The sequence below is a fragment of the Gobius niger genome (genome assembly GCF_951799975.1).
Source record: "Gobius niger genome assembly, chromosome: 8".
NCBI lineage: Eukaryota > Metazoa > Chordata > Actinopteri > Gobiiformes > Gobiidae > Gobius > Gobius niger.
In genome coordinates, this window is record NC_136859.1 from 10,463,482 (window position 1) to 10,491,052 (window position 27,571).

Genomic DNA, 27,571 nt, shown 5'->3' on the forward strand with positions numbered 1-27,571 from the left:
TTGGCATTTGCAGAAAAAAAGTTCTTTCCTTTGGGCTACAATGTTGAGGTCCGGCCCTTGGTGTTTTGGGGATGATGAAAATCGGCCCACATCAACGCAAACTTGCCTATCCCTGGAATAGTAGATACAGAGACTTTTTCAGAGTTTGGATATCCCAGTTTTTTAATAAGCTATCAATAAGTGAAGCTCAATAAATCAGGCTGGGAATTAAATATTTAAAAAAAACTCAAGTCCAACAATGGAAAGTTTGGAGTTTGTAGATGCTACTTAAGTGAAAATATTATTATAGAGAGAATAGGAAACTTTATTTTGAGAAAAAGGGCCTAAAGTTCTGTATATTTCTGTCTTTTCCCCGGGTGTCTCTGATAAAGAAAATGACCATATGTGGATTACAGAGTCATGTCAGTCGCCTTCCCTGCTACACGTGGATACCAAACATGTCAATATTTGTGAATGAATGAGTGTGGGAAAGATGAGTCCAACGGACTGACATCATAAAATAATCATCGCAAAGGGTGAATTTAGTCATTTAAAAAAAAATCTGACTTTAAGATGTTAAGGGGAATAACAGCTGAAAATCTCAACATTGACCACTGAAAAATTTATGTTTTCAACCCGCTGCGTTTCGCCTTAAAAAGTAAGAATTATTTAATAATACATAGGTTTTATGCAGCGCTTCTCAAAGAAACTCAAAGACGCTTTACAGATCAAACAGACAAAGTTTCTGATGTGGACATTGGGGAGTGAATTCAAGAGGGTGCAATGACAAAGGCTCTGTGCGTGGATTTGGTGATTTAAGACATTTTCATTTAAACCAACCTCATTTTTTATTCCTGTAGCCACAGTGGGATGGGCTGGAGGTTTTGGACTCTACCACTTATTGTCAATTACTTTCAAATTCATACACAACAGTGGGAGTAAAAGAAGAATTTAAAATCAAGGTTCAGATCCCAGAGCACATTTTAAGTACGTCCAAGAGCATGAATATTTGAAACGAGTCATGTATTTCAGAACATGACTGTAAATATTTATGAGCATGAGCAGGTTTTATACATAATAAGATCTTTCTTTTTTTGGGACCAATGGGGTTTATTGGAGAGGACAGCACAAGGTGAAAGGGGTTGAAAAGCAGGGAGAGACAAAGCAGTGTTCCGCCATATGCGCTTCAGCCTTAAAGCAGAACTAAGTAACTCATCCCCCTAGAGGCCATAAGCGCCACTGCAGGTGTCGTAGCATGTTTTTTACTCCTTAATTGTCCGTGAGAGTAAATACTACGCTGTCAGAAAAGACAAAGGGAGAGTGGGATATTGTACATCTAGTTACGCAATGGAGACAATTTATTTCACTCAAACTTGGCTGTAAATACTGTTTAAGTGGCGCTAGCCCGTTAGCCTGTTAGCTTCTTCTTTGTGATGCTATTAGTGTGTGTTGGTGCTCCGGGCTGCAAGTATGATTTTCTGGCCAGAGACACCAAGGGGAGATGAAAGACCCCCAAATCATCCCATCAACACTTGTATTACCCCCAGAGGGACTGCGAAAAGGATTTATTAAGCTAAACAAGTTACTTAGTGCTGCTTTAACCACTATCTTTTGTTGTTTGCAGAGGGCATAATATTATTTAAAAAGCTTCAGCCTTCCCGATTTGCAAACTGCAGCCACTAAAATTCTAAATTTGTTTGTGATTTCTTGTCTATAACTTTTCCAACTGGACAGCTGGGTGATAAGACTTGCATGAAAACACAATGATGCAGATGTCTGGCAACAAAAACGAGCTCACAATATCATTATTCTGCTTCGAAGATCTGTTTTATATCATGCTTTTAATAATTAGCCATTGTTCGGGAGACCGTTGCCAGGATATTCATGACGCAAACTTCTTCAAGACAAAATCACTAACTACTATAATTACGCCGTAAAGCACCTTCATTTTCTGTTCCCGCTTACCAGAAAGAAAGGATATCTCGCTAATGAGCAGCCAGCGATCGGCGAAGAAAAACTTGCAGCGCAGGATTTGGGCGACCTGCCCTGTGAGCGGGAGGGTGATGGGCCGTGAGGAGGGGTCCTTCAGGTCGTCCAGGGGAACGGGGAGGTTGAGGCTGGGCGAGGACCACAGCTGCAGGAGACCGGGTTTGAAGAGACACTCCACTTTGCTGAAAACACGAACGCCCTGGGTGTGACGGTTGTTACTGTGCACCTGAAACGGAAAAAAAAAACAGCAATTTACTAAAACGGTGAATAATGGTGAAAGCAAAAGTAGCTTTGGACTAAAACGGAACGAAATACTGAGCTTGTATGAACTTGTTATGATTAGGGCTGGGTACCGTCAATACCGGTACATGAACGCTACTTTTTTAGATACCTGTGCTAAAATATTTGACGTAGAACAGATTAATAATGTTAATTTATTCCTTTTACTTCCATTTAATTCCTTTTGCATTTGTATCACCAGTTTGAGGTGAAAAAACCAAGAAACTTCCTTCAACTACAGATGGGCGGAAAACAATTTTCCCCCATATTTTTTCTCCATATTATTACCAAATTTTGCCCCAAATCTCCCAATATCCCCCCCCCCAAAATATGTTTTTTTTTAATCATATTATTCCCTAATTCTTCCACTTGTTTAGCACAATTTTCCCATCTTTTAATATAGTTTAAATTTTCATCAACAACATCAAAACTTGACTAGTATAAATATTTCATATTTCTTTTCGGTACTTGCTTTCTATACTTTTTCCGATACTGGTAGTACCTAAACCTTTTTTTCTCAATACCAGACTGGTATAATTTAGCGGTACCCATCCCTAGTTATGAGCTGATGTGGGGCACAACCTACACTGCCTGACCAAAAAAAAGTGTCACCACCTGGATTTAACAAACTTGCAGTTGGTCAGGTCACACTATGCGCCCAAAAAATGAAATCAGGTTATTCCATCCAGAGATTTCTTCTTCCCTGATGGTACAGGATTATTCCAATATGACAATGCCAAGATTCATCGGGCTCACGTTGTGAAAGAGTGGCTCAGGGAGCACGAGATGGAGTCCAGATCTTAACCTCATTGAGAATCAGGGATGTCCTGGAGAAGGTTTTGAAGTGGTCACACACTCCCATCATCGATACAAGATCTCAGTGAGAAATAAATGCAACACTTTTGACATTGTAGCTTCTACAATGTCAAAGGGGCTAGATGAAGTTAGCCATTTTATACTCACTACTGCCACCTCAGGTCATACGTGTAACTACACCTTATATATTAAGATGTTTGTGGTGAACTGGTCTGGGCTCATTCTACACCTTAGGACATTGTTGGAACATGTAGGGGGAGGAAAATACTTACTTCTATCATTTTTAAACTCCGTACTCCCTTTAATGAAACAATGCCACAGTGAATGTGTGCTGTAATCTAAGCTAAAGGCGGTCCAACAAAACATTAGAGTGAGTGACCTTTATTTTGTGTAGCAAGTTTTTTTTAAGGGGTTAGGCGATGTATGATATTTCAAGCCACATGTGACTCTTGCCCTGCACTTGCGGCTCTTTGTCTTGCGAATGGAGCTGTTTTGTCCTGGTTCAGTCCTTGCATTTTCAGTAAACACACTGCGTTTTTTCAAGCTAAAGTGGCTTGAGGCCCGGTTTAATCCTGATGTGACATTGACCCAAGCTTTCAGTACTTCAGTGTTATCTCAATATTGAACTGACATTTCACTGCGATTGGTCAAAACCAGTCACTCACTCAGAGCATGACTGAGGCTGACCCAGAGGAAAAATCAGTGAATCACCGCAAAAGCATTGGCAAATCATCAAAAGGCAATGTCCTCATTCTATTTAATATAAGTGCATCAATCTAGCATCTCTTAACGAAGAACAGACTTAAATATCCAGCGATCAATAAATGTGATCTATGCGTCTGAAGAGGGTCGGGCGCTGCACAGGCCGCTCTGCCAGGCTGGCCATTAACCTCACACCTAATACGGGCCCGGTCGCTCTAACCTAATCCATATGTTAATGCTCAGAGTCCGACGCAACAGCTGCAGCAGATGGGGGAGTCACGTGGACTGGACTTCATGAGCAACAGTCCGACGAGCTGCTGTTTGTACAGTGTTCTGGTGGAGCAAGTCTGTCTAATGGAGTCACGGTAATTTAGTACTCCTTTAGGGAATACAGCTGCTTTGACTGGTACGAAGTCCAATCACAGAGCGATACGTGCCCTCCATTAGGTTATGTTGTTCTTAAATCTAATCTTAATCAAGCGCTTTGTCTGAACCATAGGACTCAAATTGTGCAACATATACCAAAAGCCAATATTATGCTTGAATGGCATTGAAAGGTCATGTTTTATGAGGTAAAGTAATGTATTTGTACGGATTGGTTTCAGCCACATGAGTTTTCCTTGTTATGTGCCTAATTTTGAGGTCTTTTCACAATTCGAAACATATTTTTATTCACTTTGTACAGTAGTTTGAAACAGCAAAGCACAATAATAGCAAGGTGACGACAGATGGCAGGTTGTAATTCATTTGGTGCAGATTTTGAGTTGGTTTTGACTGTCTTATTGCCAATGGAACAAGAATTGATTGATGATTTTTCTCACCTTTTACTTTTTTTTGTCTTTATGTCTTATTTTAAAGCTGCACTAAGTAACTTGTTTACCTTAATAAACCCTTTTCGTAGTCTCTCTGGGGGTAATACAACTTCCCTGCCACCGGGTAGGTGTCACCGCTACACAATAATAGGATCACGAAGAAGAAGCTAACAGGCTAACGGGCAAAGCTAACTGCGGGCTAGCGCCACTTAAACAGTATTTACAGCCAAGTTTGAGTGAAAAAAATTATCTCCATTGTGTAATTGGATGTACAATATCCCTCTCTCCCTTTGTTTTTTTGTTTTGTCAGTATAGTATTTACTCTCACGGGCAATTAATGAGTAAAAAAAGGTAACATGCTACGACACCTGCAGTGGCGTTTATGGCCTCTAGGGGCACGAGTTACTTAGTTCTGACCCCAACCATAACCGAGCACATTTTCTCCAGTTTGGAATAACCCAAATCTAAGAGCTTCTTGACTGGAGAGCTTAGGCCTGTTTTTTGTTGCAGTGTTTATGTCACATTTTTGTTACATTTTTGTTGTTTATTGATTGCTTTTTGGGCTCGCTATTGGCTATTGGTTTTTGATTACAGCCTATACCTTGTACTTTCTGAAAATTAATTCAAGCCATTTATTTAAAAGAAAAAAGGCATTTTTCCAGTGATGTTATTACCAAGAAAATACTAACCATACTGTTTTGTACAGGTTAGGATTCAAATTATTAACATGACACAAAGTAGAATGACAGGTTTGTGTCCAATTATTGCCATGTTATTGCAGTGATATCTCTAAAAGTAACAAAAACAACCTTGAGCATAAGAGCAAAAGAGAGAAACGTTTAGCAGAATATGGCCCTTTAAACGTTTTTCTGTCTTTTTGCTGCTTTTTGTCCATGTCTGAGACTGGAGCTGGCAGCGGGGGGTTAAGTGCTTTTGAGTTCAGGCAGAGCTCAAACTTTTCCAAATTCCCAACTTAAATGTTCCAAAGCTGTCAGGCTGCGACCCCCCCCCCCCGATAAACAATGTGAATGACCTGAGAAAAACGCGACATTAAGTACAGCGTAAATATGTTTTCTCCCAGTCGCGACCCCCACTACACTACAACCCTCCTCCAAAACAGCTCAGCGTAAAGTCCCGAATTCCCCAAAGTCTGAGCGCAAAGTTAAAAGTGATTGAGGATCCCCGGTGTCAGAAAGCTGTGTTCTGTCGAAGTTGTAACAAACACGGGTTTCGGCTGACTAAAAGGTGGAGGAGGAGCAGAGGTGCTATGGGGAGAGAAAACCCCCCCCGCCCCCCCTCCAGAGACGAGCCAAGCCAAAGCGAGGTCCGTGTTCCCACTTTTATTGACTTGACCCGGGGTTCGGAGTCTTCCGACACATGCGCTCACCCGGGTCAGCAAAACAAAGAGTGTGAGCTGAGGTTCAGTGGTGAGTTCGAACCGCAGGAGAAAACAAGGCGAGTCTCAGAGAACATGAAGAAAAACCTTTGGGGGGAGTTTGAGAATGCACAGTTGTATCAAGTATTCAAAAAAACCTTGAATCATTTACAATCGTTGGACTTTTCCAAAGGACGACTTTCATGAAGGTTTGAGGAGACACTAGAGGTGAAGAGGGAGAAGTTAGAGATATCAACTTGAAACTTTCGCTGAACATTCCTGATATAAATATGAGAAAAAAATGTATTGCAAGTTTGATATCATTTTATGTTATACTTAGGGATATTTCAGGATTTTTGACATAGGGCCTCATTTCCTAGTTATCCAGAGTGTTGCTGATTGCTGGAGATATATTTTTTTTAATTCAGAGTTTCGTGGCGCTAGGCAAGTGCAAGGCTAGCACATTTCTACGGTGTCAGCTAGCCTGCATTAAAAACAGGCGGAGTGATCTGCTAGAAAATAGTTATATAGTTATATTCCAAAAAATATCGACACAGACATTTATATGGTTAGTCTGGCGTTATAAGTGATTTGCCTCAGGTGCACTGTGGAGCGGGTCAGACTGTTTTTAATGCAGGCTAGCTGATACTGTAGAAATGTGCTAGCCTTGCACTAGCCTAGCGCCACGAAACTCTTCAAATATAAGAACTGCATGAATTAAAAAAAATATATCTCCAGAACTCAGCAACACTCTGGATAACTAAGAAATGAGACCCTATGTCAAAAATCCTGAAATATCCCTTTAATCTAAATAATGGATAGACCCAGATTTTAATGTATGGCTTTTGTGGCATATTATTAGTAACAAAAACACGGTCAGAGGGGATTTTGGATAATTTGTTTTGTTATTGAATAAGCTAAACATAAGTGGAAAAAAATCTGTAAAAACTCAAAATTTCCCTTGTTTATTTGGGGGGTTCAAAGCTGAATAAATCAGGCTGGGAATTAGATAAAAATATTAGTGGCTATTTCGTCGCAAGAGTGAAGCAAATACCTCATTTTGAGAGCCCTAAAGCTCTAACCAGCGATATATTTCTCCGCTCTTCCGTACCGAGTGTCTCTTCGTAGGAAAAATACCATATTTGGATTATAGCATCATCTCCCTGACCCTTTGCAGGACACGTGATGTAAAGAAAAAAAAGAGTCAATATTTGTGAATGAATGCGCGAGGGAAAGCTGGCTTTGCGAAGCGACATAGAGGCTACATCATAAAATAAGCATCGCACGGGGTAAGTTTTGTCTTTTTCATACTCTGACATGAAAACTGAGATGTTAAGAGAGAAAACTAGCAAAAATCTCCACTTCGACAACTGTGTGAAAATTCAATACTTTCACCTGCCGTGTCTCGCTTTAAAAGCAAAAGAACAATGACTCAGAAAGCAACTACATGCAGGAGCAGAGATAATGGTAACATTCAAGTCTATCTTTCATGTATCATCATTATAGTTGCAGTAGAGTTTTTACCACAAAAATGCAATGAAACTCAACTATCAGAATGCTATATAATAAACTGAAACTAATTAAACGGAGTCTGAATACTTTCTGCACCCACTTCTGAGCGTTTATGACAACAATGAGGGCAGTAGATGGAGCAGACCATTCAGAAATGTAGAGAATGGGCTGGGACCTGCACATGTGTCGCTGTTCCACCCAAACCCACATTCCAGTCCACGTCCAGAGCGAAGCTGACGTCCCCTCAGCCTCTCTCCGGCTTGTTTCATATTATCATCTTCCTCTGTGGCTCCGCAATCCAACCCCAAAGCCGCACAAACAGCCTGTGATGCAACTCAGTGGCATTCCCAATCACAGACGCGCCGTCCCATGACAAACAATGGGACATTAAAACTAATTAGATGGATACAGGGCTGCTCCAGACTGAAATGAAACTTGAGCTGAGATGGATCGTTAAGTGTGTCACTGCTGTGAACACTGAGGTAAACAACATAACTCTGGGTTTGTAATGGAGGTCACGCTCTGAGGCGCCGGAGCCGCTGAGCCGCAATTAAGGATCTCATCAGCAGCGAAAGCACAAAGAGATTATTGTCTTTGCATTTACGATACGCCGTAGTTGACCTGTGTCATTACCATAGTTTAACTCATCTAATCAACAAACCTAAATCACTTTACTTTATTTATATTCTATCGCATTTGTAGACTTTTTAGTTCCTGTAGGGAAGTTTTTCCTCAGCATTTGACTCATTCTTCAACCAGAGCCTCAGAGCAACCTGTCTGTGGGCGACCAGGGGCCCATCCCAGGAACTTGAACCAGGTTCTTGGCATTACCTAGCTGCGTGGTTTGTGCCAATTTTAGATTGATGGGGAGAACCAAAGAGCCAAGAAGAAACCCGTCCAGACATGAGGAAAATATACAAACGCAACACAGAAGAGACCCACCTGGCCTGGGAACTGAACCCGAATGCTTTGTTTACCCGATACTTTTAAATATGTGCTAAAACCACACTGGCATAAGTTCATTCTTTCACTCACTCTCTGTACTCTTCTGATAACTTTAACAAACTGTACCTGCATATTGTGGAAAATCCGCGGTTTCTCGAAGTGAAACTCGATGTCCACACTGGGCTGTCCGAGCGCCTCCCGACTCCAGCCCAGATAGTCGTATCCGGGCCAAACCCGCAGCTCTTTGGTCTCGATGAAATCATCTCCTCCCAGCACCCCGTCACAGAGCTGCCCCAGGCCCCCAAACTGCATCCTGCACAAAGACACAGCAGACAGGGCGTAACTGAGGTGAAGGGGGCTTTAACTAGAGATGTACCGATCCAGCTTTTTGGAGCCGATACTAATGCCGATACTGGGGTTTGAGTATCGGCCGATATCCAATAATTACCGATACCAAGAGACTTTCTTAAAAGTGGCTTTCTCTGAATGAAACATTTTATTGACTCTTTTCTCCATTTTAAGCTGAATAAAGTCATATGTTATTGTCATGATCAAATAGATTAATTATCAATAATATCTATTGATAAACCTTTGGATAAACATTTAACAAGGATCAATGGACGTTTCTGCACTAAATATCCTTGGGTATGATAAGCTTCAGGTTACATTATTATAAACAACTTTAATTTTATTTTATTAGGCTCCTTAAGGTATTTGTGTCATAGTTTCTGACCCAGACTTGATTAGTTCTCATTAGCATTAGCATGCTCCCACTAACTTTAGCATACTGTTGTTAGCTGCTGCATTTGGCGGGGCGATCAAAAATACATTTGCGGAGGCTAAAACTATTTCAGCGATTGGATTCTCCGGGTTCTAAGCTTTAAACTGACATGCAGCACACCCATATTAACTTAGATTTAGTTGGTTAAAGTTTCACCAACACAACTTCAATGAAAGTTGTGTTTTTAAGGTGAAAACTGGTTCGGATCGGATATTTGTAGCCGATACCCTATATCGTATTTTTTCCAGTTCGGCTTTATCCGAATCTGAAAGCTTCTTGATTGGAGAGCTTGGCCAGTGTAACCCCTAATTTGAAAGCTTAGCCCTGCAGAACGGATCGTGTGTTTTTGTATTTTTTTTTTGGTCATATTTTTGTTGCTTTTTCCTGTTGGTTTTTCTCACTTTTATGTCATGTTTTCGTCAGTATATCATCACATTTTTGTCACTTTTTTGTGGCTCTTTTGTCACGGTTTCTTTTATGTTGCTTTTATATCACTCTTAACTCATGTTTTAGTCACTTTTTTGTTGTGTTTTCATCCTTGTTCTCGTCTCGGTTTAGAAGCTTTTTTCAAAAAGCTTTTAGATTTGGGCAAATCCGAACTGGAGAAAAAGTGCTCCATTCAGGCGGGGGTTAAGAGAGTTCCCAAGATCATGGAACTTTTTAGTTAGTTAGTTAGTTTAGATAACTTTCAGTAATTGTATTGGTATCTCATGTTTTATAACTTGAATCATGTATCTGTATGAGCTGGTAGGTATTAACAAGATCTTTTTTTGTATTGAAGGCAATCTGAGCTCAGAAATGCTCAGAGAAACCATCGCGGAGTGACCTTTTGGAACAGAGAGTGATGTATGTCTCGAGAGGGAGAAAGACTGCAGGATTACTCAGACATGCATGAATGAAGCAAAACACAACTCCAGGTATGATTTTTCATGCAGGAAAAACATTAGAGCATGATTAAAAGCTCGATTTGTCCTAAAAATGGGTCTTTAAACGCATAAATGCAGCTCAGGTCCTACACACATGGACGGACATCTGCTGTGAGGACGTCTGGATTGCATCAGAAAGTGTTCTTAGCTCGCCTGCTTCGGCAAAACATTTCAGCTCCATTAACCACCCAGACGATGTAAGCGCGGATCCGTCCAAATTTTTCATGCCAGAACATTATGGCCAGGAAACACGCCTCAAATCCCCAAGCGCCTAAAAGAAATAATGTAATTCCCTTTCGATTAGGCGGACACCGGAGCAACTTTCAGGAGAGCTATCCGAGCTAGCGCTAACAGATGTGACGAGTGCTATCGGCCAAAGCCCCGGGGGATTTTTTTTATCTTGGAAATCAGCGGAAAACAGTGTTGAAAGTTTTGACCGCAGCCACAGAACCTCAACAGACGTCAAGAATGTGTCGTCATACTGTGAGGGGAAAGGAGGAGGGAGAATTAACAATACTTCTACTGATGATGGTCAATCCCCACTTATGCAAATACTACTAAGGCTTATCATTCATTGCGTTACAGGGGGAGCTTGGGTGGCCACTCCATTTATATATATATATATATATATATATTTTTTTTTTCATCTTAATTTAACCAGGATAAAACTCAGTGAGACTAAAAAGGACCAAGAGGCAGAGCAAAGACAGACACAGGTTACACTCACATGAAATCTCACTTTGAATCAAGAAAATACAGTAAAATATCTACAGGTTAAAGACTTTGTTATAAGATTTAGAAGAAGAAGAAGAAGAAGAGGACGGAGGAGGAGAAGAAGTAAAAAAAGAGAAGAAAGAGAAGAATTAGAAGAAGAAGAACTAAGAAGAAGAAGAGAAGGAAGAGAAGAAGAATTAGTAGGAGGAGAAGAATTAGAAGAGGAAGAAGAAGAAGAAGGAAGAGAAGAAGAAGAAGAAGAATTAGAAGGAGAAGAAGAATTAGAAGAAGAAGAAGAAGAAGAAGAAGTAGAATTAGAAGAAGAGCTTTATTTGTTTATCGCCTACAGCGTTTGAAGTGATTTAAAAGCATCAAGTGACACTAGTTCTGGTGTCTTTCTTTAACCCCCACTTTAACCGGCTTAACCCAAATCTAAAAGCTTCTCGACTGGAGCTTACAGCCTATAGACCAGTGTAGCTCCTCATTTGAAATGAAATGAATCTAAATGGAGCTCTTTCCTCACATTGTTGCTGAGTTGTCGTCACTTTTAAAAACATCGTTTCCATCGCTTTTTTTGTTGGGTTTCGTTTTACGTTTTCATCACACATTTTCGTCACTTTTTTTCCCCTTTTTCATCACATTTTTGTCCCTCTTTTGTTGCATTTTCATCTTCATTTTCATTTCATTTCCGTTGACACTTGACACTAAGCCTTTAGATTTGGGTAAAGACGAACCAGAGAAAATGAGCTCGGTTCAGGTGGGGGTTAAGAGGTTAAGATGTAAAAAAATACACAGAACGGCAGCAGAGGGCATCAATCTGTCCCTGCCACTCTGCTGAAAAGGCATGGAGTTCAAAATTAAAGTTTGAAAGCAATAATAGCCATGGGCAAAGTGCACAGGGGGGAGAGTTTGGCCATGGACTAATCTGAAGTTTGGTGAAGTTGCCTGGGCTTTAAACCCTGAGGAGCTCAGTGGATTACTCCGTGTGATGGTTACAGAAGTGCCTTTTGAGATCAATTAAAAATGCATTAATATTGAAATGAGCAAAACAACACTCCAGGTGTGTTTTTGATGAGGGATAACATTATGATATGGCTTAAAGCTAAAATAAATAGTCACTTTTGCGGGATTGTGGTCCTTTGAATATTTCACTAAAGTATTGCTTGGCTACTGTAACTCTATGGATGTTGCAACAAGGGGGGATTTATGGCTCTTTAATGGGACCCGGATCTTTGGCATCTGCTCATTTCAAAGAGCTGCCAAAGGACTATCATTTTTATGTTCATTTTTTATAGAAGCCAGTCTTATAAGTCCTGTTATCTGAGAATTAATCACGAAGGTGCACATTTTGGACAAAATCATCCAAGCTTAGTAACAGGACTGGTTTTTAACCTCTGAAATATGCACAAAAGATAACGACAAAAACAAAAACAAGCTGCTCATTTATAGAGGGAAAAAGCTTTGACTCGAGCTGCCTGTTGATGCTGTTTGAAGTGTTTGCTCAGTTCAGTTAGTTTTACAGTCATTTCGGCCACGAGTAAAGCACAGAGAGAGGACGAAATTGCGTTACGTGAGCATATGTGTAAAATGGCACAGCAAAGCAGAGAGAAAAAGCTTTGACTCTATTCTACAAATGAGCTACATTTGCATCTTCAATGGCCGTACAAAGGATGTGGAGAAAGTGCAACCCACCCCTGCTCTGTGCTCCCATCGTAGGTTGAGTCATTCAGGTAGATAGGCAGGCCAGAAAGATGCATGACGTGACCCAATGGCGCCGTGTAAGCCTTCAGGCCATCTGTAAAACAAAAGCAAAGGCATGTTACGTATTCTCAGAACATTTCATGCATTTAGAACAAAGCAGTGAGTTGGAGAAGCAGACAAAGACTGGGGGGGGGAAAAAAACAAACGAGTTCTGTTCAGAAGGCTCTAAATGCTCCAAATCATTAAACATTGTAACTCAATCCGGCGTCTTGCGATCTCCAGCTAATCAGGCCGAGACTGGAGTGACGTCAGGCCAGAGCGCTCCTTTCTGTGACCGATAATAAACAAGACTTCAAAGTGCAATTACAGCGTGGGGTGAGTGTGCACGGTGCCTGGAGTAAAAATAAATGAAAGGCTTTTGTTAGGACTGGATGGTTTTGTGAACAAATGTGATTAAAGTTGCAATATATTGCTTTTCTTGTCAATATCAAGCTCAACGTGAACATTTTAAACAAGCCCAGGAGATTAAGGCGTCTGCAAACATGCTCTGAAATGCATGTGATACATTTCATATTTTAGTCTGCTTTCAAAGGCCTGGAGGCGTTTACCGTGTGCACTGTGAGAGGAATCGTGATTTTAAAGTGGGGGTATTTTGCTCTTCTCATCTTTATCAATATCTTACACTTTGTTGGTTGGAATGCAATATTGATCGTTGATGTGTTGCTCAGAGTAGCCACTGAAGCAGATCCAACGATTACTCAAAGAGGCGGCAGCGGCTCAGAACACAGCCCAGGTCTGTTTTTGGTCAGAAAACAACATTGTAACATGATAAAAAGTAGGGATGCACAGACACTGGTATCGGATATTGGAGACGATACTGGAAAAATACAATATCAGGTATTTGCAACAAATAAATGATACTGATCAAACAACAGTTTTGGCTCTCACCGCCTTAAAAACTCAACTTTAACCGGCTAAATATCAGCTGAACAGGGGAATTCAATCGCTGAGTTATGTTTAACCTGCGCAAACGTATTTTTGATCACCCCGCAAAATGCCGTGGCTAGCAACAGTATGCTAATGCTGGCGGCAGCATGCTAATGCTGGGGCAAATAATCGAAGCCGATCTTATAATTGGACCTAATTAGATAAAATAGCCACTGCTGGAGTGGCCAAGTGTTTGTATTTTAGTTTATGAAATACAATAACTGATATTATATTTGTGATGCACAAGTTGTAATGATCTGATCACTCTATGAGTTAATGCAGCCTACGGAGCTATCATAACCCCAATTATAATTAGTAGAAAAAGTCCATTGATCCTTGTGTAATGTTTTTTCTGTTAGTTTATAATAGATATAATTTATCATTGATCTGTAACATCTGGTTGGCAAGAAAAGATACGGCTTTATTGATCTCACAATGGATAAAAGAGGGACATTCACTTGCAGCCACTTTCAGAAAGTCTCTTGCTATCGGTTAATATCAGCAGATACTCAAACCCCAGTATCGGTATAGGTATCGGAAGCAAGACCTGGATTGGTGCATCTCTAGTGAAAAGCTCTGAAAAGTTGATTTTACATTATACCCCATGTTAACAAGCGCTTCGACTGTAGGTGGAGAAGCGCTAAAGAAGTTGAAACCATTTACCAATATTGTCCCATTAAGTTTGAATTGATGCTGCTATTCCAGGAGTTTGCAGCCAAAACACTAAACGCCATCCCCGAGGAGCCCCAGGAGGAGCAGAGAGTTTGTACTGCGAGTCGTGTAATTACTGGCCAAATACAGCAAGGAACTGTGGAGATATTGCAGCATATTTTCATTCAATACTTTAAAATTACACATGAACCAGTGCGTGTAATTCCCTACAGATGAATAATACATCTTACCAATACAGCAGAGGACATTATAGGGGCTAAAAACGCTGTATTTCCATTTCATCAATCCATTCAGTGCAATCCTGTTCATTTTCGTGCTGGAATAACTGAACATTAACAACTATGAGAATTTGTGCACAAAAAGTCAGTGTTTGCATCTATAAATATGAATTGATTCCTTTGTTTTACCAAGAAAATGCTCAAATTTGACTCATCGTGCTTCTATAGACGTTGAATTACTTTGGGAAATGTTAGAGAGCTGCAGGTTGGAGACCCCATGTCTAGCACAGCCTCCTTTAAACAAACATACTCAGTAATCTGATACAGGAAGGGACTGAAAATGCCCAACACTTGACATCCAATACAAAGTGCGTAATGTGTTGCTTGTAGATAAACTGTGAAGCAGTGCCTCGGAATCCCCAATTGGGACATATTTTACAAAGACGATCTCCCCGCGGATTTTTAGCTTCCCTGACAGCATTGATTTACTGATGGCAGCGGAGGATGGGGCAAGAGAGGAGGTGAACCAGCCATAAATACTCCCTAAGTCGGTGTTGTGCTTCGGGAAACATTGGGAATAGCACCATCTATCATTGTGTGGCTTCTTTTTTAGTGGCGCAAAACCCCAAGGAGGTTGTAAATTTGACGAAAATGCTACGAGTCAATGCTCTGGATGTATGAGGAAAACATGCAGATACGATCATTACAATGGGGCAGATTTCCTATTGCAACACGGAGGAGGTCGACGCCGCATATTGGAAAATGAGATTACACACAACAAGTTCGGCTGCAAATTATAGTTTACGCGTTTGGTGCATCACTTACCATTCCACACACAGCCGTAGAGCTCCACGCGAAGACAAACGCTCATTACGCGGTCGGACAATGGGTGGAAGCGAATCATCCGGGCCACGATGGGAGGGCCCAGGTCCTTCAGTACAACGTCGTAGGTGTTCTCATTCCCCTGCACCACCTGGACAAGAAACATCACTTAAGTTCGTGTTCATGTTTTAGACAGTCCCGGAGATTAAACTTGTTTGGATCATTTCATATTGGCTTCATATCTCTTGCAAATAGCCAACTCGATGTTCGCAGCCTCATTCAAAGGCAAGGAATGCATGCAAATATCATTGAATATTAGCCTTGTTTTGCTCCTAATTCAGTACTTTAAAAAGATATTGCTTACAAGTGGAACATTCTGTGGGGAGATGATTTAGTTCAGTGGCTCCCAAACTTTTTACACCAAGTACCATCTTATGAATTATTTGACCCTCCAAGTAGCACCACTAGTAAAGATCCAATCAGGGCCAAACCAAGTCTAAAAGGTGGACTAAGGGTGAACTGGGTAAAAAAGGAGAACATCGAGACATCATTAAATAAAAATATATGTTTTGACATCTGCAATATGAGTGTATGGTGCTGTTTGTTTAAATAAACTGGATGCAAACCACCAGAAAAAAACACCAAACTTAAAAGCATTAAATGGGCTAGATGCAAGTTGGCCATTTTATACTCACTACTGCCACCTCAGGTCATAGGTGTAACTGCACCTTCTATATTAAGCTTGTGCATGACGGCAAGTAATGCGTTTTGGGATTTTAGAGACAGTTGTTGTGAATAGATCTGGGCTCATTCTACACATAAGGACATTGTTGGAACATGTAGGGGGAGGAAAATACATAATTTTAACATTTTTAAACTAAACGTATAGTCCCTTTAATTCAGTTGTCTCTAATTCAGTGTTGTCTTTGGCAGCCCTCTTAGCCTTAGTCTTTAGGATGAAAATGCTTTTAGTTTTAGTTTAAGTTTTAGTTTGCCTGACCTGCCAAACTACATGCTTTTTTCAAAAATATTTCAAAGACATGTAGTCTGGGAGCGAGCGTGATCTCAGCGATTTCCCAGTGAGTGTGATTGACAGACGGGATCAACCAATTAGAGCAACACTGGATACGTTGCAGGTAAGAGTCCTTTTTCACAAGGAACGCTTCCAACGTGGTTTCTTGCTCCGGTTTATATTTTCCAAATTATTTAAAGCAGATGAAGACGAGAAGAAGAAAACAGAAAGCTTTAAGGAGGAGCATCTGGGTGGCCAGGCAACATTTTAGTCAGACGAAAACTCAATAAGGTTTTAGTCAAGTTTTAGTCTTATTCAGTTTCATTATAAAACGGAAAATAAGTACTAATTAATAGTATAAAAATGTATTTCAATAAATAAGGAAAATAAGGAAATGTGGATGAAGGTTGACAGGCTGTACTACAGTAAGCTTGTGACAGTTAAAATACACCACAAAAGGCAGAAGTGTCATTGTGACTTTTTCCAAAAGCAGCCGCTCTCCTCATTCTCTGATCATCGCTTTGAGATTTTTTTAATTAACAGCGCCGTCTGCACATTCATTCATCAACATGCTATCTGCCATTATAAACTACTGTATTTAATTGGGGGAAAACTGTCATGAGGAGAGATAAAATCCCTGTGACATCACTGTCAGTCGCTCAGACCATAGAGCTATCGACGCAGACTGGAGTGTGAGGGAGAGAGGGGCGCAGCCTGCAGCATGTGAGCCCACCTGATCTAAAGCCACTGCTCGGTGACTCGTGTAGCGAGTGTGATCTCCCGCTCCGCACAAAAGCTCTGGGAGCGAACGGTCTGATGAACCACGTCCTCCCATTTTCGTCTCATTTTGTCAACATAAACTTATTAACACATTGAGTGCCGCGCTGTTTTTCTGTTATTTGTAGCACCACAGTGTATTCTATTGTTATAGCTCTGGACACATGTTATGACTCATTTGAAAGATGAGACTCTAAGCTCTTTTAGGTGAAAACAGTTTAATTTTATGTGCCTCAGTTCTGAGAAATATAAGCTAAACAGAGGCTAGTTTTGATCAAAATTACAGATTTTTTTCTAAAAACGGAGAAGATGCGTCTTTTATGAAACACTGCCCTTTCTGATGAACTCCTCTCTCCTCCTCCTCCTCTCCTCCTCTCTCTTCCTCTCTCTTCCTCTCTCCTCCTCCTCTCCTCCTCTCTCTTCCTTTCCTCCTCTCTCCTCCTCCTCTCCTCCTCTCTCCTCCTCTCTCCTCTCTCCTCCTCTACTCCTCCTCTCTCCTCCTCCTCTCCCCCTCCTCTCCTCCTCTCTCCTCCTCCTCTCCTCCTCTCTCCTCTTCCTCTCCCCCTCCTCTCCTCCTCTCTCCTCCTCCTCTACTCCTCTCTCCTCCTCTCTCCTCCTCTCTCCTCCTCTCTCCTCCTCTCTCCTCCTCTCTCCTCTACAGGCACTAACGTTATGGGAAGAGGCAAATGCCTAAATATCTCTGTTTCAAGTCAATTCACTCAATTTGCCATGTGCCAACATCTCGTCACATTTTAGTCACCAAATAGCTATTTTTAGCTCTTCAATGTTATGGTATCGTCATGAAAATTGTAAAAAAAAAAATCAGACGCTGAGAAATTGGTACATGCCTTTGTCTCCTCCAGGCTGGATTACTGCAATGCCCTCCTCGTCGGGATCCCTGGTAAGAGCCTGCTGAAGCTCCAGCACATCCAGAACTGTGCAGCCAGGATCCTGACGAGGAGGCGCAAATATGACCAAATCACCCCTGTCCCTTCATTGGCTGCCCATCCATTACAGAATCCACTACAAAATCTGCCTCCTCACATACCAGTGTGTCCATGGAACAGCCCCGGCACCTCACTGAGCTAGTTGCTCCACACACCACCACAAGGTGCCTACGGTCCACTTTCACCCACACCCTTCACCAGCCCGTGACCAAACTCTCTACAATGGGAGACAGGGCCTTTAAGGCAGTTGCCCCTAGACTCTGGAATGCCCTGCCAGAGACCCTGAGGGCTCCCCAGAGTGTTGAGGCCTTTAAAAACACATTTATTTCAAAAGGCCTATTCGGACTAATTTGTTTGTTTGCTGCTTTGTTTTACTATGTGAATGTTCATTTTGTTTTTATCTGATTTTATTCTTCTGTTGTAGCACTTTGAGGTTTCGTTGAAATGTAAAGTGCAATATAAATAAAATGTATTATTATTATTATTAAAAAATTGTCACGGTTGTATTATCTAATTCAAGTGAAGAAAGTCTAAGGTAATCCTGAGAACAACCTGAAGAAGTCCACACACTACCAGTTTGAGAGCCACTAGTGCTGTCAATGCCAAAATGTATAGTAAAAACGTTCCATTTTCCATCGTATTGTGCAGCCTGAGTCCGAAAGCGTTAAAAGGAACTAGTAGTAGACAGGAAGCAATCATCTCTAACACAGACTTTGCCCGATCATAATAGACTGTATAAGTATTAAACTGAAGCACAAGGAGTCGCCTACATCTTGGCTCCAGCGGTCTTTCCATGTCATCCACTTGACTCCGTCTCGTGAGTAACGCAGTCGGTAACTTCGGGCAAACTCTCGTCCGTGCCCGTCAGCGTGACGCCCCTGAGTCCCCACCAGAGCCAGGAAGTGCAGCTTACGCAGGTCCACCTAGGGAGAAAACACGCCATCAAAAAATAATGAGCATTAAATCAATCAATCAATGTCAAAAAGAAAAGAAAAAAAAGTTCAGCCCAAGCTCTACCACTGAGTTTTTATGAATATGTAGACAAGCAGAGAGGAATAAATAATGTCACCTGAAGATACTCCGATCCCGACGGGAAGACAGCTCCTGCGGGACACCAGGCTCCATCCCCCTCTCCAGTGCTCAGCCTGACACGAGAGGATGATTTAAAGTTTGTGGATATAATAAGAGAGAAAAAGTTGTTGTTATGTAAGGCGGCTGTAAAGCTCCTTAGATTCCAGCGGCACTAACTACATTTAAAGCTGAATGATATGGAAAAACAACATCCGTGACAGATATATAGGAGCTCAGTACAGTCCAATATGTTTCACTAACACAAATATTGGAGCATTTACATATAAAAAGGCCAGCGGTGTGCAACAATAACTGGGGAATTGCCTCACACACACAGGTGGCAAACAAACTGGCTGGAAACAGGCAACAGAAAACAAGGCTGGGGAATAAATTACAGCGGGAAGACAAAGGAAGTAATAATATGAAAAACGATCCTTCTTAAACATGATTGAATACATTCTCTACGTGCAGTAAAGGACTTACTACAAATTTGTCTTTCTTTACTGATGTTGTCATTTCACTTTTACTTCGATACATCTATACTTTCTACTTTGAACCAGATTAAAAGTGAAAGAATTTTGAGGTTTGTATTCTGAAGTCGTTCTGATCAGAAACACCATCAAACACCATCATAATAACGCTTGAGATTTTTCTAATAGCTTTCAAAATCTATTTATTATTTTATGTATTTGAATCAAAGACAGTTCACGTACATACAGTAGTCAAAAGTTTGGAGATGCTTTTTTATGTTTTGTTTTTTCTTTTATTTGAAGGTTATTTACATTGTAGACTCTCACTGAAACACATTGCTTTATGAATGAACACATATGGAATCATGTTTTAACCTCTTAACCATAAGTTCTGTGCTGGCGGGCCGGATTTGGCCCCCGGGCCTGATGTTGCCTACCCCTGCTTTAAACTATATTTCAAATGTTTTGCACCATTATCATAAATGCTAATTACATTTTACAGAAGAGGATCTGTAAAGACCCCAATGGACGTACGACATTCAAGGACCGTGACGTCGCCCGGCATGGCGCAGCCGGGGCCCCACCCTGGAGCCAGACCTGGGGTTGGGGCCCGAACGCGAGCGTCTGGTGGCCGGGTCTCTGCCCACGGGGCCCGGCCGGGCACAGCCCGAAGGGACGACGTGGGCCCGCCCTCCTGTGGACCCACCACCCGCAGAGGGATCCGTAGGGGTCGGGTGCGAAGAGGACTGGGTGGCAGTCAGAGGCAGGTGCCTCGACGACCTGGTCCGCATGCACAGCTTCTGGCGTTCGGGACATGGAACGTCACCTCACTGGGGGGGAAGGAGCCTGAGCTTGTGCGGGAGGTTGAGAGATACCGACTAGATATAGTCGGGCTCACCTCCACGCACAGCTTGGGTTCCGGATCCCAACTCCTGGAGAGAGGCTGGACTCTCCATTTTTCTGGAGTTGCCCGCGGGGAGAGGCGGCGGGCTGGGGTGGGTTTGCTCATATCCCCCCAGCTCAGCCGCCACGTGTTGGAGTTCACCCCGGTGGACGAGAGGGTCGCGTCCCTACGCCTCCGGGTCGGGGACAGGTCTCTCACCGTTGTCTCGGCCTACGGGCCCAACATCGGTGCAGAGTACCCGGCCTTCTTGGAGTCCCTGGGAGGGGTACTAGATAGTGCTCCGACTGGGGACTCCATTGTTCTGCTGGGGGACTTCAACGCCCACGTGGGTAACGACAGTGAGACCTGGGAGGGGGTGATTGGGAAGAACGGCCTCCCCGATCTGAACCCGAGTGGTGTTCTGTTATTGGACTTCTGTGCTAGTCACAGTTTGTCCATAACGAACACCATGTTCGAGCACAAGGGTGTCCATAAGTGCACGTGGCACCAGGACACCCTAGGCAGGAGGTCGATGATCGACTTTGTAGTTGTGTCGTCGGACCTCCGGCCGCGTGTCTCGGACACTCGGGTGAAGAGAGGGGCTGAGCTGTCAACTGATCACCACCTGGTGGTGAGCTGGATCCGCTGGCAGGGGAGGAAGCCGGTCAGACCTGGCAGGCCCAAGCGTGTTGTGAGGGTCTGCTGGGAACGTCTGGTGGATCCCTCTGTCAGTGGGGTCTTCAACTCCCACCTCCGGAAGAGCTTCTCCCAGATTCCGGGGGAGGCGGGGGACATGGAGTCAGAGTGGACTCTGTTCTCCTCCTCCATTGTCGATGCGGCTGCTCGTAGTTGTGGCCGTAAGGTCTCTGGTGCCTGTCGCGGCGGCAATCCCCGAACCCGGTGGTGGCGCCCGGAAGTAAGGGATGCCGTCAAGCTGAAGAAGGAGTCCTACCTGGCCTTGTTGGCTTGTGGGACTCCTGAGGCAGCTGAGAGGTACCGGCAGGCCAAGCGTGCTGCGGCTCGTGCGGTCGCGGAGGCTAAAACTCGGGTCTGGGAGGAGTTCGGGGAGGCCATGGAGGAAGACTATCGGTCGGCCTCGAAGAGATTCTGGCAAACCATCCGGCGCCTCAGGAGGGGGAAGCAGTGCTTCACCAACACTGTTTACAGTGCGGGTGGGGAGCTGCTGACCTCGACTGGGGATGTCGTCGGGCGGTGGAAGGAGTACTTCGAGGACCTCCTCAATCCCGTCGTCACGTCTTCCAATGAGGAAGCAGAGGCTGGGGACTCGGAGGTGGGCTCGCCCATCACTGGGGCTGAAGTCACCAAGGTGGTGAGAAAGCTCCTTGGTGGCAAGGCTCCGGGGGTGGATGAGATTCGCCCTGAGTACCTTAAGTCTCTGGATGTTGTAGGACTGTCTTGGCTGACACGTCTCTGCAGCATCGCGTGGCGGTCGGGGACAGTGCCCCTGGATTGGCAGACCGGGGTGGTGGTCCCTCTCTTTAAAAAGGGGGATCGGAGGGTGTGTTCCAATTACAGAGGAATCACCCTCCTTAGCCTCCCCGGTAAGGTCTATTCCGGGGTGCTGGAGAGGAGGATCCGGCCGATAGTTGAACCTCGGATCCAGGAGGAACAATGCGGTTTTCGTCCTGGTCGTGGCACACTGGACCAGCTCTACACCCTTCATCGGGTGCTCGAGGGTTCGTGGGAGTTCGCCCAACCAGTCCACATGTGTTTTGTGGATCTGGAGAAAGCGTTCGACCGCGTCCCTCGTGGTGCCCTGTGGGGGGTGCTCCGGGAGTATGGGGTCCGGGGCCCTCTGCTAAGGGCTGTCCGTTCCCTGTATGACCGCAGCAGGAGCTTGGTTCGCATTGCCGGCAGTAAGTCAGACCTGTTCCCGGTGCGTGTTGGTCTCCGCCAGGGCTGCCCTTTGTCACCGGTTCTGTTCATTACTTTTATGGACAGAATTTCTAGGCGCAGCCAGGGGCCGGAGGGTGTCCGGTTTGGGAGCCTCAGGATCTCATCTCTGCTGTTTGCGGATGATGTTGTTCTGATGGCTTCAACGAACCAGGACCTTCAGCGCGCACTGGGGCGGTTTGCAGCCGAGTGTGTAGCGGCCGGGATGAGGATCAGCACCTCCAAATCCGAGGCCATGGTTCTCCACCGGAAAAAGGTGGCTTCCCCTCTTCAGGTCGGTGGGGAGTCCTTGCCTCAAGTGGAGGAGTTCAAGTATCTCGGGGTCTTGTTCACGAGTGAGGGACGGATGGAGCGTGAGATCGATAGACGGATCGGTGCGGCGTCAGCAGTGATGCGGTCGCTGTATCGGTCTGTCGTGGTGAAGAGGGAGCTGAGTCGGAGGGCAAAGCTCTCGATTTACCGATCGATCTACGTTCCCACCCTCACCTATGGTCATGAGATTTGGGTCCTGACCGAAAGGACAAGATCGCGAATACAAGCGGCCGATATGAGTTTCCTTCGCAGGGTGGCTGGGCGCACCCTCCGAGATCGGGTGAGGAGCTCAGTTACCCGGGAGGAGCTCGGAGTAGAGTCGCTGCTCCTTCACGTCGAAAGGAGCCAGCTGAGGTGGCTCGGGCATCTGTTTCGGATGCCTCCTGGTCGCCTCCCGCGGGAGGTGTTCCAGGCATGTCCTAGTGGGACAAGGCCTCGTGGAAGGCCCAGGACACGGTGGTGGGACTATGTCTCCGAGCTGGCCTGGTGTCGCCTCGGGGTCCCCCCAGAACAGCTGGAGGAGGTGTGCGTGGATCGGGAAGTTTGGGCATCTCTGCTGAGACTGCTGCCCCCGCGACCCGGCCCCGGATAAAGCGGAAGAAAATGGATGGATGGATGGATGGATGGATCTAGAGTTGTAGTTGAGTGATTTTGGGGGTCACAGCCTAAAAAGTTTGTGAACCCCTTGTCTATACCAGAGGTTCTCAACCTGGGGGTCGCGAGACAAATTTGAGGGGTCGCCAGATCATTTAGATGAAATAGCCATATTTTCATTAGCATATAATCCAATATTTTATTATGGCATGTGTTTGCTATTTTACCAGAGTGCCATTTTTTGTTCGTAGTTTGATGACTTTCATTTTAGCCATTTGTGTTTTTTCTTTATTTTTTTTAAAGAATTGTGTAAGCTAATGTTTCTATTTCTCACAGTGTGACCCGAGCGGGGGTCACGAACCCCTTTAACTGTTATAATGGGGGTCGTGGCTCCAAAAGGTTGAGAACCACTGGTCTATACTAAGGCTGATGTGTTGGGTAAATCACAAGGAATATTTAAAAACTAACAAATTTAAATATTACCCAACTTTCTAAACATTATCAAATCAACGTGCTATAGTCCTCAATAACGTGTCTCTAGTGCAGTCACCGTCTCCAAAGCATTATGGGTACATGTCTGACCCGAAAGCAAACTATTCTTCAGCTTTTGTTGGTACTTGTACTTTTCTAGTTCTGGTTCTGACCTGGTTTAAACCTGTTTCAGACCTCGTTTGGTCCTGATATACAAATGCTTTACGAAGTGCTTCTTGTTGCAAACAGGTTGAGCACCAGTGCCCTGGAGTGTTTATCTGTATTCCAGACCCCAACCACCGTGACCACTGTGGGCCCTCTCTCGCAGATAAAGCTGTTCCTCCGAACCGCCGAAACAAATCACTGTATCAACTCGACGCAGACTGTTGTTTTTTTAATCATCTCCATTCTTTATTCTCTGTTCTGTTGGTGAGGTCATGCTTTAAAGTTTAGGGAACCGTCAGATGATACCTATCTACACGTGTGCGATTTCCCAAAGTGTCCCGGGATGGAGAGCAGGACTGGACAGTACAGCATGGGACGGGAGGAATGCAGCAGGGCAAAGCTAAAAGCCTCCAACAAAGATTAGCTTACAGCACACCGAGCTGCCAAGGAACGCATTTTCTCCCTCTTTCTTCGCAGCCTTTGAGAATCAGAGCCAAAATCTTTATTCGTCATTACGTCCGGTTTTGGATAACAAGCCAATCACTTCACTCCATATCCATTTTTTTGACTCTGATCGTGATATTTTACGACAGGAAAGCTATCTCCATATGTTGAAGTGCTCTCAGGGCCATGTTTTAAGCTGATGGGCCTCGGTGACGAGAGGCATTACGATCAACAGCAGTGAGGATTCTGCATAGTACAGTCGGCTTTTGTTTGGTTCCCTTTCTCTTGTTTCCCGAGGTCGACTACGATTACAAGATTAGGCTTTTTTTCCCCCCTCACATTTCAGGCAACACACACAGCCGGATAAGCACAGAAGAGCAGAGAAAATGAAACCAGCTTTTGTTCATTTCGAGCATATTGCAAAAGTACACTTCTTGATCCGTACTTGTATTTTTAGCCAACATTCAAAAGGCCTGATCATTTATAGAAATCTTTGAAGCTTAGTTCGGTCGCGGGAAAAGTTTTAATATTGTTGAGTGCTGTACCTGGCAGCCAAGATTTTCTGGAACGTTAAACTGTAAAAGAAAATGCAATGACAACTGCCAGTAGCATGGCCTGTACTGCTGAATGTGCATAAAACCAACAGAATTGGTGCATCAATATAATTATGCAGTTATTGGCTGACTCTTGATGATTACTGACCACTTCTGAAATAAATATGAAACTGTTTTGATCTGGGGTCACTGCTGTTGGTCAGGTTCAGGTTCAGCAACAATGTGCCCAAAGAATGAGATGGGCTGAACATCCTGAATGAACAGGTTATTCCATCAATGGATTTCTTCTTCCCTGATGGCACGGACGTTTCAAGATGACAATGGCAGGATTTATCGGGCTCACATTGTGGATCAGTCACCACAGAGTTTTGAAAATCTTTGAATGTGCTGGAGAAGACTTGGATATTGGTGAATAATGTCTGCAACACTGTTTTGACATTGCTGAAGCTTTTTGAAACAATGCCACAGTGAACATGTGCTGTAATAAAGGCCTAAGACGCTCCAACTAAACACTAGAGCGTGTGAAATTTTTTTGGTGCCAACTTTTATTTAATTTTTGGGTTTTCTAGTTGATAAACCAGTGCACAGCACGTACGGCAAAATTAGCACAAGAAGTTCTCGCTCTGATATCCAGCTGATTCGCTGGCCAGCCGGTAACACTTGGCCAATCACAACCCTTCTAGTGCGGCAACGAGAGACACAGATTTGACAAACGCAATCGGCCAAAACTGCCTTCACCGACCTCCACGGACCGACTGTCCAATCAATCAATCAATCAATCAATCAAACAATCAATCAATCAATCAATCAATCAATCAATCAATCAATCAATCAATCAATCAATCAATGGTTTTGTATATGGTGTTGCCTCACAGGGCTGCACTGAACATTAAGGCAATAAAACAGAGGAGTAAATATGACAATGTAAAGTTCAGGTGAATGAAGTATCCAGGCAAACATAATGTCCAAATAAGCATCGGCAGCAGGTGGCGACGAGCGTCCTCTGTCCTTAGACTCTCCAGCATGGCGAGGAAAAACTTAAAAACCCAGGGGAGAACCACAGAAAGAGAGATCCACTCCCATGGACGGACAGGCTATAGACCCAGGGCTGATCCCTGGTCCACACAAAGCCAACGCGTCCTAACATCGGCCAAAACCGCCAAAACCCAACCAGGACCAACCGGCGATTATCGCGTTGGTGTGAAAGGGCCTTCAGGCCTGAGATGGTTTAACAGCCTGTGAAGTGAAAACCATTTCTGTGACTGTGAAGCTCACTGAGAAAATGTCAAAACTGCAAAGCAGTTTATGTTAAAGTTTTTCGTTTAAAACATCATTCCATGTGTATTCATTCCTAAAGTAATGGTTTCAGTGAGAATCTACAATGTAAATTGTCAAATTGTCAAACAGGAAAAACAAAAGATAAAAAAGCGTTTCCAAACTTTTGACGGGTACAAATGCAAAGAAACATCACATATGGAAAAGGATGAAAAGGAAACTTACCGCCCATGTTTGGCCTCTGTGGAGTCGGACCAGGCACTGGAGGCGCTGATGTCCGAGTCTGGGATGGTCCCGTCCTCCATCCCCAGAGCATAACGACACTGGGCTGTGAGACACATGGAGCACAGGAAGACTTTAACACATGGGTATCAAAGATGCCAAATTCCTTGGCACAGAAAGTATATTTTTATTTGGACCATGAGACAAGGTGCATTTGTTACATTAAGCCCCTGATACAATGTGAGTGATTTATCTGTGCAGAGCTTCAAGGGAAACTCTGTGAATTTACAAGCGATTGTCAGCAGACTTTACTGGTCACGCGAAATGGTGTTGGCACATTATCTGTGGGAAAACTTGTGGATTTCATGCTTCGTAACCACACTAGCACACAGTGAGAAAGAGAGAGAAGACCCGCTCCCTCCTGTCTGTTCTTCCGTCTCTCGGGGGAAACTGGCACTAATGAGTTCAGGTTAAAAAAAAAAAAGAAGCTGTTGCATTGTTTTGCATCATTACCTTTAACCAGGGAAAGTGTTGCACATTCACTCAGGTTTATTTGCTCTTAAATTTAGTCACCTTTAGAGAGTGGGATGCCGGGTTGGAGCTGAATAAATCCACAGTTAAGGTATACTTTGTGGACCCCGTAGCAAAACTGATCCTCTGCGTTTGAAACATCGCTCACCCAGAGGAGCCAGACTTTCACTGTAAAGTCTAGGTTCAGCAACATTATGTGTCTAAGAGGATTATTCCATCAGTGGTTTTCTTCCCTGATGCAGCACGGGCTTATTCCAAAATGGCTATGCCAGGATTCATTGGGCTCACATTGTGAAAGAGTGGTTCAGGGAGCAAGAGAGAGTCACAGAGTCCAGATCTTAAAGCAGAATTAAGTAACTCATACTCCTGGAGGCCACAAGTGCCACTGCAGGTATCGTAGCATGTTACGGTTTTTACTCATTAATTGTCCGTGAGAGTAAATACTACGCTGACAGAAAAGACAAAGGGAGAGAGGGATATTGTACATCCAATTAAAATCCACAATGGAGATATATTTCCAGCTGTAAATACTGTTTAAGTGGCGCTAGCTCACAGTTAGCTTTGCCCGTTAGCTTCTTCTTCGTGATTCTATTAGTGTGTATTGGGGCCTCCAACCCATAAGGCAGCGAAGTTGCAATTGTGGTTTTCTGGCCATAGACACCAGGGGGAGATGAAAGACCCCCAATCATCCCATTAACA

General features: G+C 43.7%; 1 protein-coding gene across 2 annotated transcripts in view; it reads right to left on the reverse strand.

Annotated features, from left to right (window-relative positions):
- The window catches only part of ddr1 (discoidin domain receptor tyrosine kinase 1), a 95,667-nt gene that overhangs the window by 26,179 nt on the left and 41,917 nt on the right, over nucleotides 1-27,571 (reverse strand). For both annotated transcript variants that reach the window (XM_079561309.1, XM_079561310.1), the window contains exons 3-9: nucleotides 26,345-26,447; nucleotides 19,036-19,111; nucleotides 18,737-18,889; nucleotides 15,234-15,381; nucleotides 12,523-12,625; nucleotides 8,536-8,722; nucleotides 1,945-2,194 (exon numbers count right to left, since the gene is read on the reverse strand). In XM_079561309.1, coding sequence (XP_079417435.1) covers nucleotides 1,945-2,194; nucleotides 8,536-8,722; nucleotides 12,523-12,625; nucleotides 15,234-15,381; nucleotides 18,737-18,889; nucleotides 19,036-19,111; nucleotides 26,345-26,447 — 1,020 coding nt within the window. The remainder of the gene's footprint in view (nucleotides 1-1,944; nucleotides 2,195-8,535; nucleotides 8,723-12,522; nucleotides 12,626-15,233; nucleotides 15,382-18,736; nucleotides 18,890-19,035; nucleotides 19,112-26,344; nucleotides 26,448-27,571) is intronic.